The sequence below is a fragment of the Pseudonaja textilis genome, chromosome 5, assembly GCF_049901715.1.
Source record: "Pseudonaja textilis isolate UNSWEBS1 chromosome 5, rPseTex1.2, whole genome shotgun sequence".
NCBI classification, from domain to species: domain Eukaryota; kingdom Metazoa; phylum Chordata; class Lepidosauria; order Squamata; family Elapidae; genus Pseudonaja; species Pseudonaja textilis.
Genome location: NC_141994.1, coordinates 26,700,678 through 26,715,723, shown reverse-complemented (window position 1 = coordinate 26,715,723; position 15,046 = coordinate 26,700,678). Strand labels below are relative to the sequence as shown.

The 15,046-nt window shown below is 42.6% G+C and overlaps 1 protein-coding gene across 2 annotated transcripts in view; it reads left to right on the top strand.

Annotated features, from left to right (window-relative positions):
- Positions 1-15,046, top strand: part of STK38L (serine/threonine kinase 38 like) — a 34,509-nt gene that overhangs the window by 4,776 nt on the left and 14,687 nt on the right. For both annotated transcript variants that reach the window (XM_026700918.2, XM_087934386.1), the window contains exon 2: positions 13,919-14,063. In XM_026700918.2, coding sequence (XP_026556703.1) covers positions 13,930-14,063 — 134 coding nt within the window. In that variant the 5' untranslated portion in view covers positions 13,919-13,929. The remainder of the gene's footprint in view (positions 1-13,918; positions 14,064-15,046) is intronic.

Below are 15,046 nucleotides of genomic sequence, written 5' to 3'. Positions count from 1 at the left end.
ATAAATATCCATACAATTTTTAATCACCTTTTCATCAGTACCTGTCAAAATCTTATCTAAATCAGTCAGTTTATCATAGAAACCTTCTGTTTTAGAATCTTTATCATACCTTGAATGTATTTGCGCATAAGAAAACCAATTCATCTTTATGCCTTGTTCCTCTAGTTTTTGTATTAAGTTCACCCTTTTCATTCAATATTTCACTATATCTAACTGTTTGTTCCTTTTTGTATATTATAGGATAAGAAAATGCTTCAATAGTTGATAGTCAGACTTGAATTTTCAAATAACATTGTCTTTTAATCTTCTCCCAGTTTAACCACAGAGACTCCCGTATATAATGTCTTCTAAAGTACCCCTGTGTTTTAGTTCCTTTATACCATAATAAAAGCATGTCACCCCAACAACAGATCATGTCCTTCTAATGACAACAATCTAGTATTTCTTAATGTTATCCATTCCTTAACCCACTTCAAATTTGTAGCTTGGTAGTACAACTTCCAATTAGGCAAACCAAATCCTCCTCTTATTCTAGCATCTTGCAAAAGTTTTAACTTTATTCTCGCTTTCTTACCTTGCCATATATATTTCAACATTCTCATTGTATGCATGTTGTGCATTGACAATAAAGGTTTGAACTTTGAACTGTCTTCTTCCCTACAAAAGTTTAGGACTTGGGCTTTTGAAGACAGCTTTCTCTCTGTTTATTCCCAATTTCCTGCCTGAAAGCAGACAGCCATTTTTGCAGAGTCACTTTTCACAAAAGGATCTTGGAGAATCTTGAAATTGATTGTGTTAGACTAGGATTGTGTTGCAGGGTGTGAGTTTGTTTGGAGACCCATTTGCTGCCTCTTTGGTGTTGTAAGGTAAAGGTAAAGGTTCCCCTTGCACATATGTGCTAGTCGTTTCCGGCTCTAGGGGGCAGTGCTTATTTCCGTTGGAAAGCTGAAGAGCCAGTGCTGTCCAAAGACATCTCCATGGTCATGTGGCCAACAAGACTAAATGCTTTCGAAGGCGCACAGAACGCCGTTCCCTTCCCACCAAAGTGGTCCCTATTTTTCTACTTGCACTTTTTACGTGCTTTCAAACTGCTAGGTTGGCAGAAGCTGGGACAAGGAACGGGAGCTCACTCCATTACATGGTGCTGGGGATTCGAACCACCTACCTGCAGACATTTCTGATTGACAAACTCAGCACCTTAAACCGCTGAGCCACCACGTCCCTCAGTGTTGTGCATCTGTCTAATTAAAGATGAATATTTATCCTTTTGCTTGTTCTACGGAAAGAGATCTGAATTGCTATAGCTTGGCCTCGGCTCTAATGGCAGTATGGGCAGTCCCTGACTTACAATGGTTCACTTAGTGACAGTTTGGCATTACACCAACCAAAAGTGACTTTATGATCCTTTTTCACACTTCAGTTAAGACCATTGCAGTATTCTCATGATCACATGATCCTGGTTTGGATGTTTAGCCGCTGACTTAGATTTATGATGGTTGCGGCGTCCCTGGAGTGGGCGGGTGGGGAGTTTTCACATGATCCCCTTTTGCGACCTTCCGACAAGCCAAGTCTGGGGGGAAGCTAGATTCGCTTAATGACCGTGCCATCACTCTTGCTCTCCAGTTAGATATGTCATGCCAACAGATCAGAGGTGTGGCTGCGGAGGTTGTGGAGGAGGCTGGGGAAGGGCAGAGGCCGGCTGGGCAGTCAGAGGAAGAACCAGGCCCATCCCCTCTTCATCCTAGGGCATGCAGGGAGGAACGGAGAAGGCAACAACTTGGCTTATGAGAGAGGAAGCGGCCATGATCCCCCATATTGGTTGCAGCTGAGGAGAATAGTATATAAGAGAGATGGTTACAACACAGTGTTGCCAGAAGCAAAACGTGTTTTATTTTGGGCTGTTATCTTGGTTGGCGTCCTTCCAACAGACTGCGCCTTGTTATCTCCGTGAATTTTGTCCGTTGTGGAAATTTCGTCATTGTAGTTTGGTTTTTTATTTTATCTCTATCTGCTCATTAAGTTCGGACTGTATTGCTTTCTTTGGAAGACTATTTTTGAGTATGTTTTATCTTCAGCTGAGAATTATTGAACCGTGGGGCCAAGTTGGAGGCATTAAAGGACATTTATTTACGTTTTGGATTTTATTACGTTTGTGTTACACTCTGGATCATCACAGATATTTGTACCCACAGAAACTTCAGTCACCTAGTTACAATCTTTGAAAAACTATTTATGAAATGCACTTTTGATTTCATCAAGGACTGCGTGCATTGTGGATTTCATTGCAAAGCCTCTTGGGTTAACGTATCAGCCGGTACCCGAGTGCCAAATCTCGCTCCAAGATTTGAGCCATTTTTTGACAAGCAAAACTCAACGGAAAAGCCAGATTCACTTAAAGACTGTGCAAGAGAGGAGGGGGAGGGGGAAGGAAAGAGAGAGAGAGTGTGTCAACTGACATTGTGTAGGAAACTGTCTGGTTTTGCTGACTGAGTGGAAATTTTACATATCTTTGGAAATAAGAATTGGCATAAGTGAAACAAACCATTGACAAGAAAATTGCTGAATGGGGGGTGTCTGAATGCCTTGGCTATGGGAAGAATTATAGTTCTTCCTAAATAAGATTTCGGTAAATAAAACAAGACAATAAAGGAAAACATTTGCAGCTCAGGGTTGAAACAAGACTATCGAAGTTTTAATGAGCCAATATGGTCTAGTGGTTAAGGCACAGGACTAGAAAGCAGGAGGCCACGAGTTCAAATCCCAGCTGAGCCATGAAAGGCAGCTGGGTGACTTTGGGCCAATCACCAGGAGACTTGTGAGTTCTAGTCCTGCCTTAGATATGGAAGCTGACTAGGTAACTTTGGGCCAATCACCAGGAAGCAGGGAGTTCTAGTCCCACCTTAGGCATGAAAGCCAATTCTATGACTTTGGACCAATCATTCACTCACTCTCAGCTCAACCTCACAGGGTTGTTGCTATGGGAAAAATAGATGGAGCTAAGAATGGTGGATATATAAGCGCTGTCTTGAGTTATTTGAAAAATAATAAATGTGGTATATAAATAAATAGAGGCTATATAAAGGAAAAGAAAAGAAAAAGAATAGAAAGAAAGAAAATAAAAGAATTAAGAAAACTTTGCCACGGATATTGTCCTTAAAAACATCTTTTGAAGCACTTTCATCCCGAAATCTTTTCATCACAGATAGAAATAAGGAATAATTTTATGGAGATGGTCCACAATTCCATTTTGCACTTTTTGTGAATCAAATCTTGGCACCTTCTAGCTGCAAAACCTGTGCTTGAGTGATGAGTTTCACACCTTATAAGAACAATTTAAAAAACCAACAACAATCGCCTAGCATTTGGGGAACAAGATCTGACTCCCAAACTTTGATCTGGTTGTCATTATTCTGGACCATTCAGTTTGGTAAGATTTCACCAGTGCTGAAATGCACTGGGAATTTTGGCCACAGCCAGTGCAAGGGTTGGCTGTTCCAGATTGCGATGTCCAAAGGCCTTTGCACATTTTTTCCCCCTGTCCTTCCAATAGCCAGCAGAGATCAAAACAAAAGAGCCTTTTTCCTGTAGACATCACTGAAAACAAAAGACTAGTTGAGTTAAGTCCATCCTTCTGAAGGAGGAGAAGTCAACAGCGGGAGTCAAATCCGCTTAACAACTTGTCCACGGCAGTGTTTCACTTAACAACAGTGACAAGAACGGTCATAAAATGGGGGAAAGCTCACAGAACAAATACCTTATGTAGCCACTGAAATGTGGGGCTCGTTTGTGGACGTAAGTCAAGGATGATCTGTGTTTATGACCAGCAGTCACCATTTGGAAGCTTCCAACAAGCGAACATCAACTGGGAAAGTTGGTTTGGCTTAACGACCATGTGATTCACTTTACAACTGCAGAGATCAGGCGTTATAAACTGAGAATTACCTGTATATCCTTTCTACCTGAAATGCTGGGTAACCGTCCTCCTATTCTCTCCTATTTTGCACTGTTGGTACGATTGCATTGACTTTTTCTTTTTTTGCTTTCAGCACTGAGAATTGTTTTTAAAAAATTATTCTTCTGGCCCTGGAATTCAGTGCAGGTTTTCTACGACAAAAGTGTCGGTTGGTAGCAGAATATTTCAAAATGCAACCCAACGACAGCATTACTAAAGAAGCTAAAAATAGGAAATAGCTAACACTTAGCAGATGCCAAACAGCAGCCGGAAAACGTCCGGTGGTTTGCGTCATTTGAGATTAGTCTAAAGAGTTCATCAGGTTACATCTCAGTGTTAGGTATGTGTATGATACACAGGTTTGGCTAACAGAAGCCTAACCACTCTGTGTTCGTTTAAAAGCTTTATTTCCAGGGCTTGCCTTTGACAGTTTGGGTTTTGAAGCCCTGAATATTAATCTAATTAATTCTGAGAAGTAGAACATTATGGGGTCCTTGATGCTCTCTGAGCTTGGTGGGGTTTTTGCAGACGTTTCATCACCAAACTAGGTAACATCATCAGTGCATGAAACATCTGCAAGGAAACCACCCAGCTCAGAGAGTGCCAAAGGTGTTGTATTTCTACCCTGAGCTACAGATATTTTCCTTTATTGGTACAGATGATATTACCTAGTTTGGTCATGAAACGTCTGCAAGGAAACCACCAAACTCAGAGAGCACCAAAGACCGCACAGTTGTCCTCCTCCTCCTCCTCATCTTCCTCCTCCTCCTCGTCTTCCTCCTCCTCCTCGTTCTCCTCCTCCTCCTCTCTGCAAATCCCTCTTCCTTCTAGCACTGATGATGCTACCTAGTTGGGTCATAAAACATCTACAAGGAACCCACCAAGCTCAGAGAGCATCAAAGACTTCTAATTTCAACCTTGAACTACAGATATTCTCCTTTATTGGTACTGATGATGTTACCTAGTTGGGTCATGAAACGTCTGCAAGAAAATCACCAAGCTCAGAGAGCACCAAGGGCCCCTCATTTCAACCCCAAGCTACAAATTATTCTCCTTTATTGGCAGAACAAGAAAATAGGAGTTGAATGGCTGGCTTGTTTAGACAGCTGCATTTTCCAAATCTAGCAACTTGGGATCATTTTTAACCATATTTTTCCTCACTGAACATGGGCCATCCTTGCTGAGGCTGATGGGAGCTGTGATTCAAAATATACCTGGGAGAGATCTGAAATGTGAAGTCCACAATTTCAACCCCTAAGCTACAAATATTCTCTCTTATCAGAACTCTGAAAGTTTGATAGGGGTGCTCATAAGACATTTATTGTACACCCAATGTTGTAACTCTGAATATGACTCAGCTTTCTAGCTGTGGGAATTGCTTCTGGCTTTTCTAGGTAATTTTAGCTTTATTGGCTGTTTTTCTTTCCCTGCCTTTGTATCAAGTTAGGGCATCCACACAATCTATTTGTATATTTACAGTAAATACACAAACATTCATGTATATTTGTGTGTTTCCTGTAAATATACAAATATGATTCTATATTTATAATATAGGCTGCTGGTTGTTTGGATCTCTGTAGAATAAAGTGCATGAGATTCATTTTTAGTTTTTCAACTCATAAGCTGAAGCCGCGGAAAACTTAATCGTTCTTTTCCATTTATCTCTTGCTTCTAGTCTCCCTCTAAGCCTGCAACGAAATTTCAGATAAAACGGTCATAGTTTCTCTTGGATTTCTGAAACTCTTTCTAATAGTCCACTCAGAGTTGAATATATTACGGGAAAGGTTATGTTAAGGGACTTTGCTTTATGACTAAAAGCTGGGAAAGTAATTTGGCCCAAACATTACGTAGGACTTGTCTGGACTCAATTAATCCCTTATTTGGCTTGGTTAGCTGATGAAACTTCTGTCTGGAGCAATTCACGTTACTCTAGACTTTGGGCGCAGCTTCCTTCCATTGAGATTGTCAGCCGAGCCCTGGACTGATGGGATGAAGTCAGCCAAAGTCATTCCGCTTTTGCATGATTCATTGTTTTGGGTCACTCACTGCACCTGCCTGTGTTTTGTTCACGGGTCACATTCTGCATTGCCCAAAGAAAGAAGAGATCGTTTTTTTCTGAAGAATAATTTCATTTATGGAAAATTTCTCTAGCTTTGAGATGGAAAAAAAAAAATCTTTGACATTAATTATCCAGGGAGGTCAATATGAAAAGGAAAAACAAGAATTCCTTTTTTTCCCCTAGAGACATGAAACTCCATCCTAAAATAACTTATTACTGCAACAACTCTAAAGGCTTGGTTACACAACTGAATATCCTCAAATTATTATGTCTGTCTGTACTTTGGTCACATATAGGCAGTCCTTAAGTTATGACCACAATTGAGCTTAAAATGTATCTTGCTAAAGCGAGACGTTAAGTGATATATATTAAGTGAGATATATCATGTTAAGTGATATATTCTAGACAGACAGAGATAGATAGATAGATAGATAGATAGATAGATAGATAGATAGATAGATAGATAGATAGATAGATAGATCTATAGGTAGATCTGTAGATAGGTGGGTAGGTAGGTACATAGATAGAAAGAAAGAAAGAGAGAGAGAGAGAGAGAGAGAGAGAGAAAGAAAGAAAGAAAGAAAGAAAGAAAGAAAGAAAGAAAGAAAGACCATTTGTGGACTTTCTATGTGTTCATATATAGGCAGTCCTTAACTTAAAACCACAATTGAGCTTATAAACTGTTTGTGGACTTTGTACGCATTAAATATAATAACAGATGGTTAGCTTGTTGACTGTTTTTCTTCTTTATATATACCTTGTTTTCCCCAAAATAAGACCCAACTGGAAAATAAGACCTAGCATGATTTTTCAGGATGCTCATAATATAAGCCCTACCCTGAAAATAAGTCCCAGTTAAGATCGTCAGCAGATGGGTGCATTGAATACTGTAATTCCCTGAAAAATAAGACCTACATGGAAAATAAGCCCTAATGCGTCTTTTGGAGCAAAAATTAATGTAAGACCTGGTCTTATTTTTGGAGAAACACAGGTGTACACACATACATGAAGAAAGAAGAAAAAGCAGTCAACAGGTTAACCATCTGTTATTATATTTAACGCGTAGAAAGTCCACAAACTGTTTCCAGTCTCCTATAAAGCTGCCTAGTCCATCAAAAGCAGTAAATTTCGCCATCCCAGTTCAGGCTATTTCAAATTCCGTTCTTAAGGCATCTCTTTTTTCTTTCCAAAGTTTAACAGACATAACAGATGATCAGAGTTGGAAGGGACCTTATAGGTCATCTAGTCCAACCCCCCACCCAAGCGGGAGACCCTACACCATTTCTTACAAATGGTCGTCCAATCTCTTTTTCAAAGTCTCAAGTGATGACGCTCCCACAACTTCTGAAGGCAACTTCCGTTCCATTGGTTGATTGTTCTCTCAGAAAATTCCTCCTTATTTCCAGGTTGAATCTCCCCTTGTTCAGTTTCCATCCATTATTCCTCGTCTGGCCTTCAGGCGCTTTAGAAAATAGATTGACCCCTCCTCCTCTCTCTGGCAGCCCCTCAGATACTGGAAGATTGCTATCCTGTCTCCCCTGGTCCTTCTCTTCACCAGACTAGCCAAGCCCAGTTCCTGTAACCATTCTTCGTATGTTTTAGCTTCCAGTCCCCTAATCATCCTGGTTTCTCTTCTCTGCATCTTTTCTAGAGTCTCAACATCTTTTTTATAATGTGGTGAACAAAGTTTGGGAAGTACAATCCTCGCAGCCATCCCCATGTGAAGAAAATGCACTCCAAACTCTATTATAGTTGGCTTGTCCATCATACCGAAAAAAACCAAACATTCGGGTTTCATTCATCTCTGTATGTTAAATATTCTCTGCGTTGTCATTGTTATGTTTATCTGGCGTGCTTTCACATATTTGCAAAGCCACCATGTACATGATAAAAGGAACCTGGATTTTTTTTTTTGGCTATATTTCCAGCACTTATTAGAAATCCCTTTATACATTTTCGCTCGTTTATCTGGCTGTCAAGTACCAACGATGCATCATTTTATTAAAAAAAAATTCTTTGAAGCTATAATATAATGTAAATTTTAGTCCATTTGTGCGTACATGCTCCCTTTTATCTAGCATTATATTCTAGGTAGTCCTCAACATATGACCACAACTGAGCCCAGAATTTATGTCACTAAGTGAGACGTCTGTTAGGCAAATGTTGACTTTATGACTTTTCTTGTCCTGTTCGTTAAGTGAATCAGGGCAGTTGTTAATTTAGTAATGCTGTTGTTAAGTGAATCTGGCTTCCCTGTTGTTCTGACCAAACCTGGTTCCAAGAAAGCAAACACAAGACAAAGGCAGCTGCCCCCACCTTTTAAGGTTTAATCCACAAATTCTGTTTCTTCACAAATAAAAGGCTGCTTCCAACTAATTAGCTCCAAAAAGAAAGAGCCTTGCCAAGTTGTTCTTCAAGGCTGCCAAAAACCCAGAGATAAGAACTAGTTTACAAGAGTTTTCAAATACTAACTATAATGTCCACGAGGCTGAGCTTCAGAGCGTCTTTGCCTTCTGCAAAGAACGCTTCTTCAAACCTGGCTTTTATCCTCTTGAGAGAGGGGCCATTACCTTGTAGCCTTACTCCCGAGTCGCTCATGCTGCTGCAGCTGCTCTTTCTTGCAAGCAAGCCTGCGCGCGTACACACTTGGCACAGGCTCCTCGGGAACCTCCTCATTGCTGCTGCCAGCCCCCACAATCTCTGAAGGCAGCAGTCCACTCCCTAATGGTCCTGGCCCCTTATCTGAGTCCTCGCTCTCCTCAGCCATCCGCACCTGCTGTTGACTAACCACAACACCTGTTGACTTTGCTTGTCAGAAGGTCACAAAAGGGGATCACGTGAGCCCCAGGACACTGCAACCATCATAAAAGTGAGTCAGGTGCCAAGCCTCTGAATTTCGATTGCATGACCATGGGCATGATCCTGAGGTTGGTAAATGTGAAAAACGCTCGTACATCGCTTTTTTCAGTGCTGTCGTAACTTCAAATGGTCACTAAACAAACTGTTGTAAGTCAAGTTCTACCTGTATACCCAATTATATATTTTGGGGCCTATTATACTGGGCAAAATGTGGAAGAGGAATAGGTTAAAGGTGGTATGGGTGGATATGTCCTTTACAACTTCTTGTGCAATCCCTGAGGCCTTTGAAAATATCTGTATTTAAATCCTCTCTGTATTGTTGTGGCCTATCAGACACCGGCCCCACCCAGCAGCCAAATCGGAGGAGGAGGAGGTGTGTGAGTCGGGGTTAGCATTAAGGCAACCTGGGAGCTCTGAAGGGGAAGAGAGAATGGAGCTGGTAGAGAGAGAGAGACAGAGACAGAGGCGGAGCCTGGGCTGTCCATCAGCCATCAGATGGAGAGTCAACAGCCCCCAGGTCTGGAGGTGGCCGATGAGGAAGAAGAGGAACAGCTAGGTCCAGTGCCTGACACATGGATGCGCAGAAGGCAGAGGAGAGGAGAGCAGTGGAAATCTATGGGCCGGTCCTTGGGATAGAAGAGCCACCCCAGCTAGTGAAGCACCACCCAAGCTCTGGGGATAAAAGGCAGCGGGTGGAGATGAATAGATGTGGAAGACAACTATTCATGTTCTGGATGGACAGACAGACTTGTTATCCTGCGCTGAGAGAGAAACTTTTTGCCGGGGCAGCTGGCACTCTTAATAAAGAAATATTTTGAGTTAACTTCAAAGTGTTGTGTTTGGGGAGCTGGGTCAGAACCCGTATTTAGACAGAAAATGCAACTGTCTTACATCCTGGTTTTGTGTCTTCCCGATCGAACATCCTTGTGCGTTAGTAAAAGCTGGCGGTAAACAGTGTTGTGTGGAATTTGGATAGGGGCTTTAGAAAACAGATAGCAGATGGAAAACCCAAACAGTAAGCTATGTTGTCTCTTTCCTTTGAGAAAGCACAACCTGTGAGTTTTGGAACAGATGCAGTGGTAACCGGCTGCGTGAGAAGGTGGAAGGCTGGCAAACGTTTTGAGTTAGTAGCATTTTACTCCCAGTTGCAAAGTTTCCAATCCACGGCCAACTCAGCCCCTTATACCTGCGGGGATCAATTGTGCTCTTGATGTAAGGAAAGAGTTTTCCTATTCTTGATTTTTGTCTAAAGGGGACCGATCTTGCCTTACAATAGACAAGTTTGCTTTCTCTACAAGTCATCTTCGACAGCGTGCCTACTTGGATTATCCTTCTATTCTTTTTCTTACTGGAACATCACAATTTATAGTTCTAACACTGTCTCAGACAGAACTGGGAGCCAGAGGTGTGTATGCCTAAAGGGACAAGCTTTGAATGCCCTAATTGCCTTTCTCCAGGGCACGCTCTCTCCTTATATAACCCTCGCTCTCTTATGAATTAAGATATGCAGATAATTCCTCTCGAAGAGCCTTTCCTTGGGAAATTAAAAAAAAAAAGGACAGGTCCCAGTTTGGAAAGTCTTGGAAAGTTTGTTGTGGTTCACCAGCAGCAGGTGCAGATTTTACCCGGTGGGATTCAACCGGTGGAACCAACTGATTTGGTGAGTGCGCGCTTTGTACATTTTCAGTTCTATTATTTACCTTCTACTGCAACCCCGGTGAGTAAAACAGCTGAGGCTGTGTGAATCAGCTGGGCTGCAAAACATGGAAATGAAGGACAAACTAGATCAGGGGCAGGCAGGCAGGGCTAAATGATTGCCGGAACAACCGGTTCCCTTGAACTGGTCCAAACTGGTAGAATCCCACCCCTGGTTTTACTGCATTTTTAAAATTAATACTAACATGCAAACATGTGTTTCATTTTATCGACCATTTGCATTTTTATTCCTGTGAGTAGTTGTCATAGCAGCGGCCGCAGTACGCTGCTTTGCCCGGAGCCCATAATGCTGTTAAGACAGCCATATTCAGGGTTATGTTTTCCGTCCCTCAAACATTGGGAAGCGTTTTAAACTCCAGCTTTATCCAAGACTCCCTGCTTTGCAAATTGGACGTTGGGTGGCGTCGAGATTCCTGAGCCAGCTAGAACCGACCGAGAGAATAAGTGAGGATTGTATTCTTCCACTGACTTTTCAAAAACAACTTTCTCATGTTTGGCAAACTATTTCGGTCATGGGTTTCATGCTCGGGGTGGCGGGTAGGGGGTGGCAGTTAAATCTGTTTGTGTGCCATGCCTTCTCAGCTGTGGTTACATGGCTGGTGCTTAAATACAAGGCTATTACATTCAGGGGGATTTTATTGGCAGCCCCTTAAAAGAACTATTTGGAGGCTGAATGTCCCCTTTCAGTTAATTTTTTTTTAATTAAAAAATACTAAACAACTCAGTTTGTGGCATTGAGATCTATTTGCCGGCCAGCAACAAGTCAAAACTAACTGTGAAAGGCAGTTGATTGATCCAAGAAAGGAAGCCATGTTTACAGGTAGTCCTTGACTTATGACAGTTCACTCAGTGACCATTGAAAGCTACAATTGCACTGAAAAAAAGTGACTTATGACTGTTTGACGCTCGCTGCAGCGTCCCCAGTGTGTTTGACATTCGGATGCTTGACAACCGACTCGCATTTATGATAGTTGTGGTGTCCCCGGGATCTCCTTTTGCAACTTCCTGGACAGCTAAAGCCCACGGGGAAGCCAGATTCGCTTAACAAACCTATTACTAATTTAATGGTGGTGGCGATTCGCTTAGCAAAGGTGGCAAGAAAAGTCATAAAAAGGGGGCAGTACTCGCTTCAGACTTTTCTCATTTAGCAACACAAAATTTTGGGACTCTGTCATGGTCGTTAGTCAAGGTCTACCCGTAGTAAGTTGGTATTAGGGAATGGCGCTTCTAGCTTAGCGATGAACTCGGTGGGTTGAAAAACATAACAGTGGGAAAGGAAAAGGGGAAAAAATAGCTAGTCCACTTTTAGGTTTTCAGAATTATGCGAGAGAAATTGGCCAATCTGAAAATTTGTGTCTCCAAGAGAAGAATTTATGGTGACTATATTTTATATATATTGATTGACTGATTAGCCTATAGCAGGGGTAGCATGTAAATATTTTTACTACCGGTTCTATGAGTGTGGCTAGGTGGGCGTGGCCATGTGACTGGGTGGACATGGATTCTTTTTGGGGGGGCAGCGCTTCCCACATACACAATCCATTTTTTGATCTCCTGGGCCTCAGGGAAGCCTCCTGGGGGGCATTTTTGCTCCCAGGAAGCTTCCCGGAGGCCCAGGAAGGCAAAAAACCAGTGTGGGAGGGCCGCACAGCCCCCCTGCACTCCAGTTTTTGCCTCCTGGGCCTCAGGGAAGCCTCCCAGGTGAATCAGGAAGACAGCGAGGGGGATCCAGCACAGCTGATTGTTGGAACAGCTGATCGTCGGGAGGAGAGAAAAAAAAGAAATACCGTAAGGAGTGACTGGCGGGATGGGGTGGGTGGAGGAGAATGCAGTCAGCGATGCGCGCGGTGTCACACATGCATGATAAGGATTGACTGGGCAGGGAGGGGAGGGGCAGACGGAGAGGGGCGGGGCCAGCCAATGGCACGATTTGCCGGTTCTCTGAACTGGGCAGAATCATAACAACCAGTTCTATAGAACCGGTCCAAACCAGTAGAATCCCACCCCTGGCCTATAGGCCATATCAACGTACAGGATGAAACACGTATTACCAATAAAATTCAACTCAAAACAATTTAAAACGAGAGTCGGGCAAAATACAACACTTATAGGATAAAATACAATAATTTAATACATAAAACAAGTAAAATAGAATACAGTGGCACACACACACACCCCACAATCTACCCCAATCAGGTCCACATACGCTGAGTCAGAAATTGTGTTGTATTAAATGTCCTGTTCAGATTCTGGCCCCATATGAGGCATGTGTTGTATTAACATGGGCCTTTCACCGGGCCGTATATTTAATATGTGGACCCAGGTACATATTGCTCGCCCCCTTCTATAAACAGCAAAACTGAGTGAAGTCCAAGTGAAGACAAACTTCAACTAAGTGAACTTTTTCTAAGTCGTACGATCTGTAAATACGTGGCAATGAGCCAGACAAACAACTTGGCAAAAAGTCTTGCACTCTTCTGTACAGGACAGAATTTCTTATATGACTAGGCTCGAAATTCTTGCTTTGGATAACTTAAGAACTGTGTCTCTCGTGGTCAGACCTAGGTGTTGCATACAAAATTATACGTAGTAATGCTTTACCTGTAAATGACTTTTCCTGTTTTAATCGTAATAATATACCCGCGAACCACCACTTTTAATTCCATGTAAATCGTTCTAAACTTGACTGTAAAAAATATGATTTCTGTAATAGAGTTGTCCAGATCTGGAATGCCCTACCTGATTCCGTTGTCTCAGCTACAAATGTTCACAGTTTCAATCGCAAATTGACTTCCGGGGACCTTACTTCATGTTTAAGGGGTCAGTAGAAGATGCGTGCATAAGCGCACTGACGTGCCTATCGTCCCTGTCGTTGCATTTTTATTCTCTTATTCTTCTTGTTCTTGTTTGACAAATCCCAATAAATACAATAAAACATAAAATTTGTCCCATCGCTTTTGGCATATTTTTGCGGGACTCCATGGCTGCAGTTTGGAGCCTGGGCTGAAAATATTAACATAAATATCTTGGGTCTCCCCCCCCCCCCCCTTCCCTCTCTTCCTCTCTCCCTCTCTCCATCCCTCCCTCTCCCCCCCCTCTCTCACACACACATACACACACACACACTAAATAAATTGCTTCCTGTATGATTCAGGCTGGGTTTATTCATTTCAGATGGCCAGAGGTGTGTGTGAGTGAGAGAACGTGCCACCTTGCCAAACAAATATTGGAAGAAACTCCATATTTCCCACCGTGGGTTTGGGAGGAGGAGAAGGCGAGGAACAATTATTATTCCGTTGAGTAATTATTTTATTTTATGGGCTCTCTTTCAGTGCTGGTTACTATGGCAATGACTGCAGCAACTCCAACGTCTTTTCCTATGAGCAACCACACCCGGGAGCGAGTCACAGTGGCCAAACTTACTCTGGAGAACTTCTATAGTAACCTCATCTTGCAGCATGAAGAAAGAGAAACTAGGTAATGGTGGTCCCATCCGGCTTTAATAGCAAATCTTTGGGGAGGTTTAGACATTGCTGTTGGGGATACCCTTAGGTGGGGAGGAGAACTGCCTGATGGGAACCAAAATAGTTTTGTGGGCTCCTTGGTGCTCTCTGAGCTTGGTGGTTTTCTGGCAGACATTTCGTGACCCAATTTATGTGCTGAGCAAAATTCCGCATTGGTGACAGGAAGGGCATCCGGCCAGTGGTGGGATTCAAAATTTTTTATAACCAGTTCTGTGGGTGTGGCTTGGTGAGTGTGGTGTGGCTTAGTGGTTGTGGCTTGGTGGGTGTGGCAGGGGAAGGATACTGCAAAATCCCATTCCCTCCCCACCCCACTAACCTGCTTCCCAGCTCTGTTCTCCTGTGCAGGGCAACCAAAGAAGACCCAGCCAATCAGCTGGGACTCAATGGGAGGTGGAGAATAGATGGGGTGGGGCCAGTCAGAGGTGGGATTGGCCAGTTCTCCGAACTGCTCAAAATTTTTGCTACTGGTTCTCCAGAACTGGTCAGAACCGGCTGAATACCACCTCTGCATCTGGTCTTTAAAGCATTCTGCTTGCTCCATTCAGTTGCCCAGACTCTACCGCCCGCAAGGGATTATGGTGTCATTAAATGAAGATGAATAGTGTGTAATGTTATAAAGTTAATTCTTTTAGTCTTTACTTAACCAGAAGACCAAGGTAGGTTTTGTTCCCGGGCACTACCGTTGTTACTCTGCAAACACTTCTGTTGACACATATCTCATACCTTGTTTGCCAGCTGCAACCTTATCTGGGTTTGGCCATGATTGTTTAACCTTTGTCAAATCTCCAGTTTAGACTTTTGCAGTGCAATTTGCATGAAGAGTTGGCTGGGGAATTCTGGGTGTTGAAGTCCACCTGTCTTGAAGTTGCCAAGTTGGGACAGACAATGATGGCTGGGTTCAAACGTCACACTAAATCACGATATGACGTGGTTGGT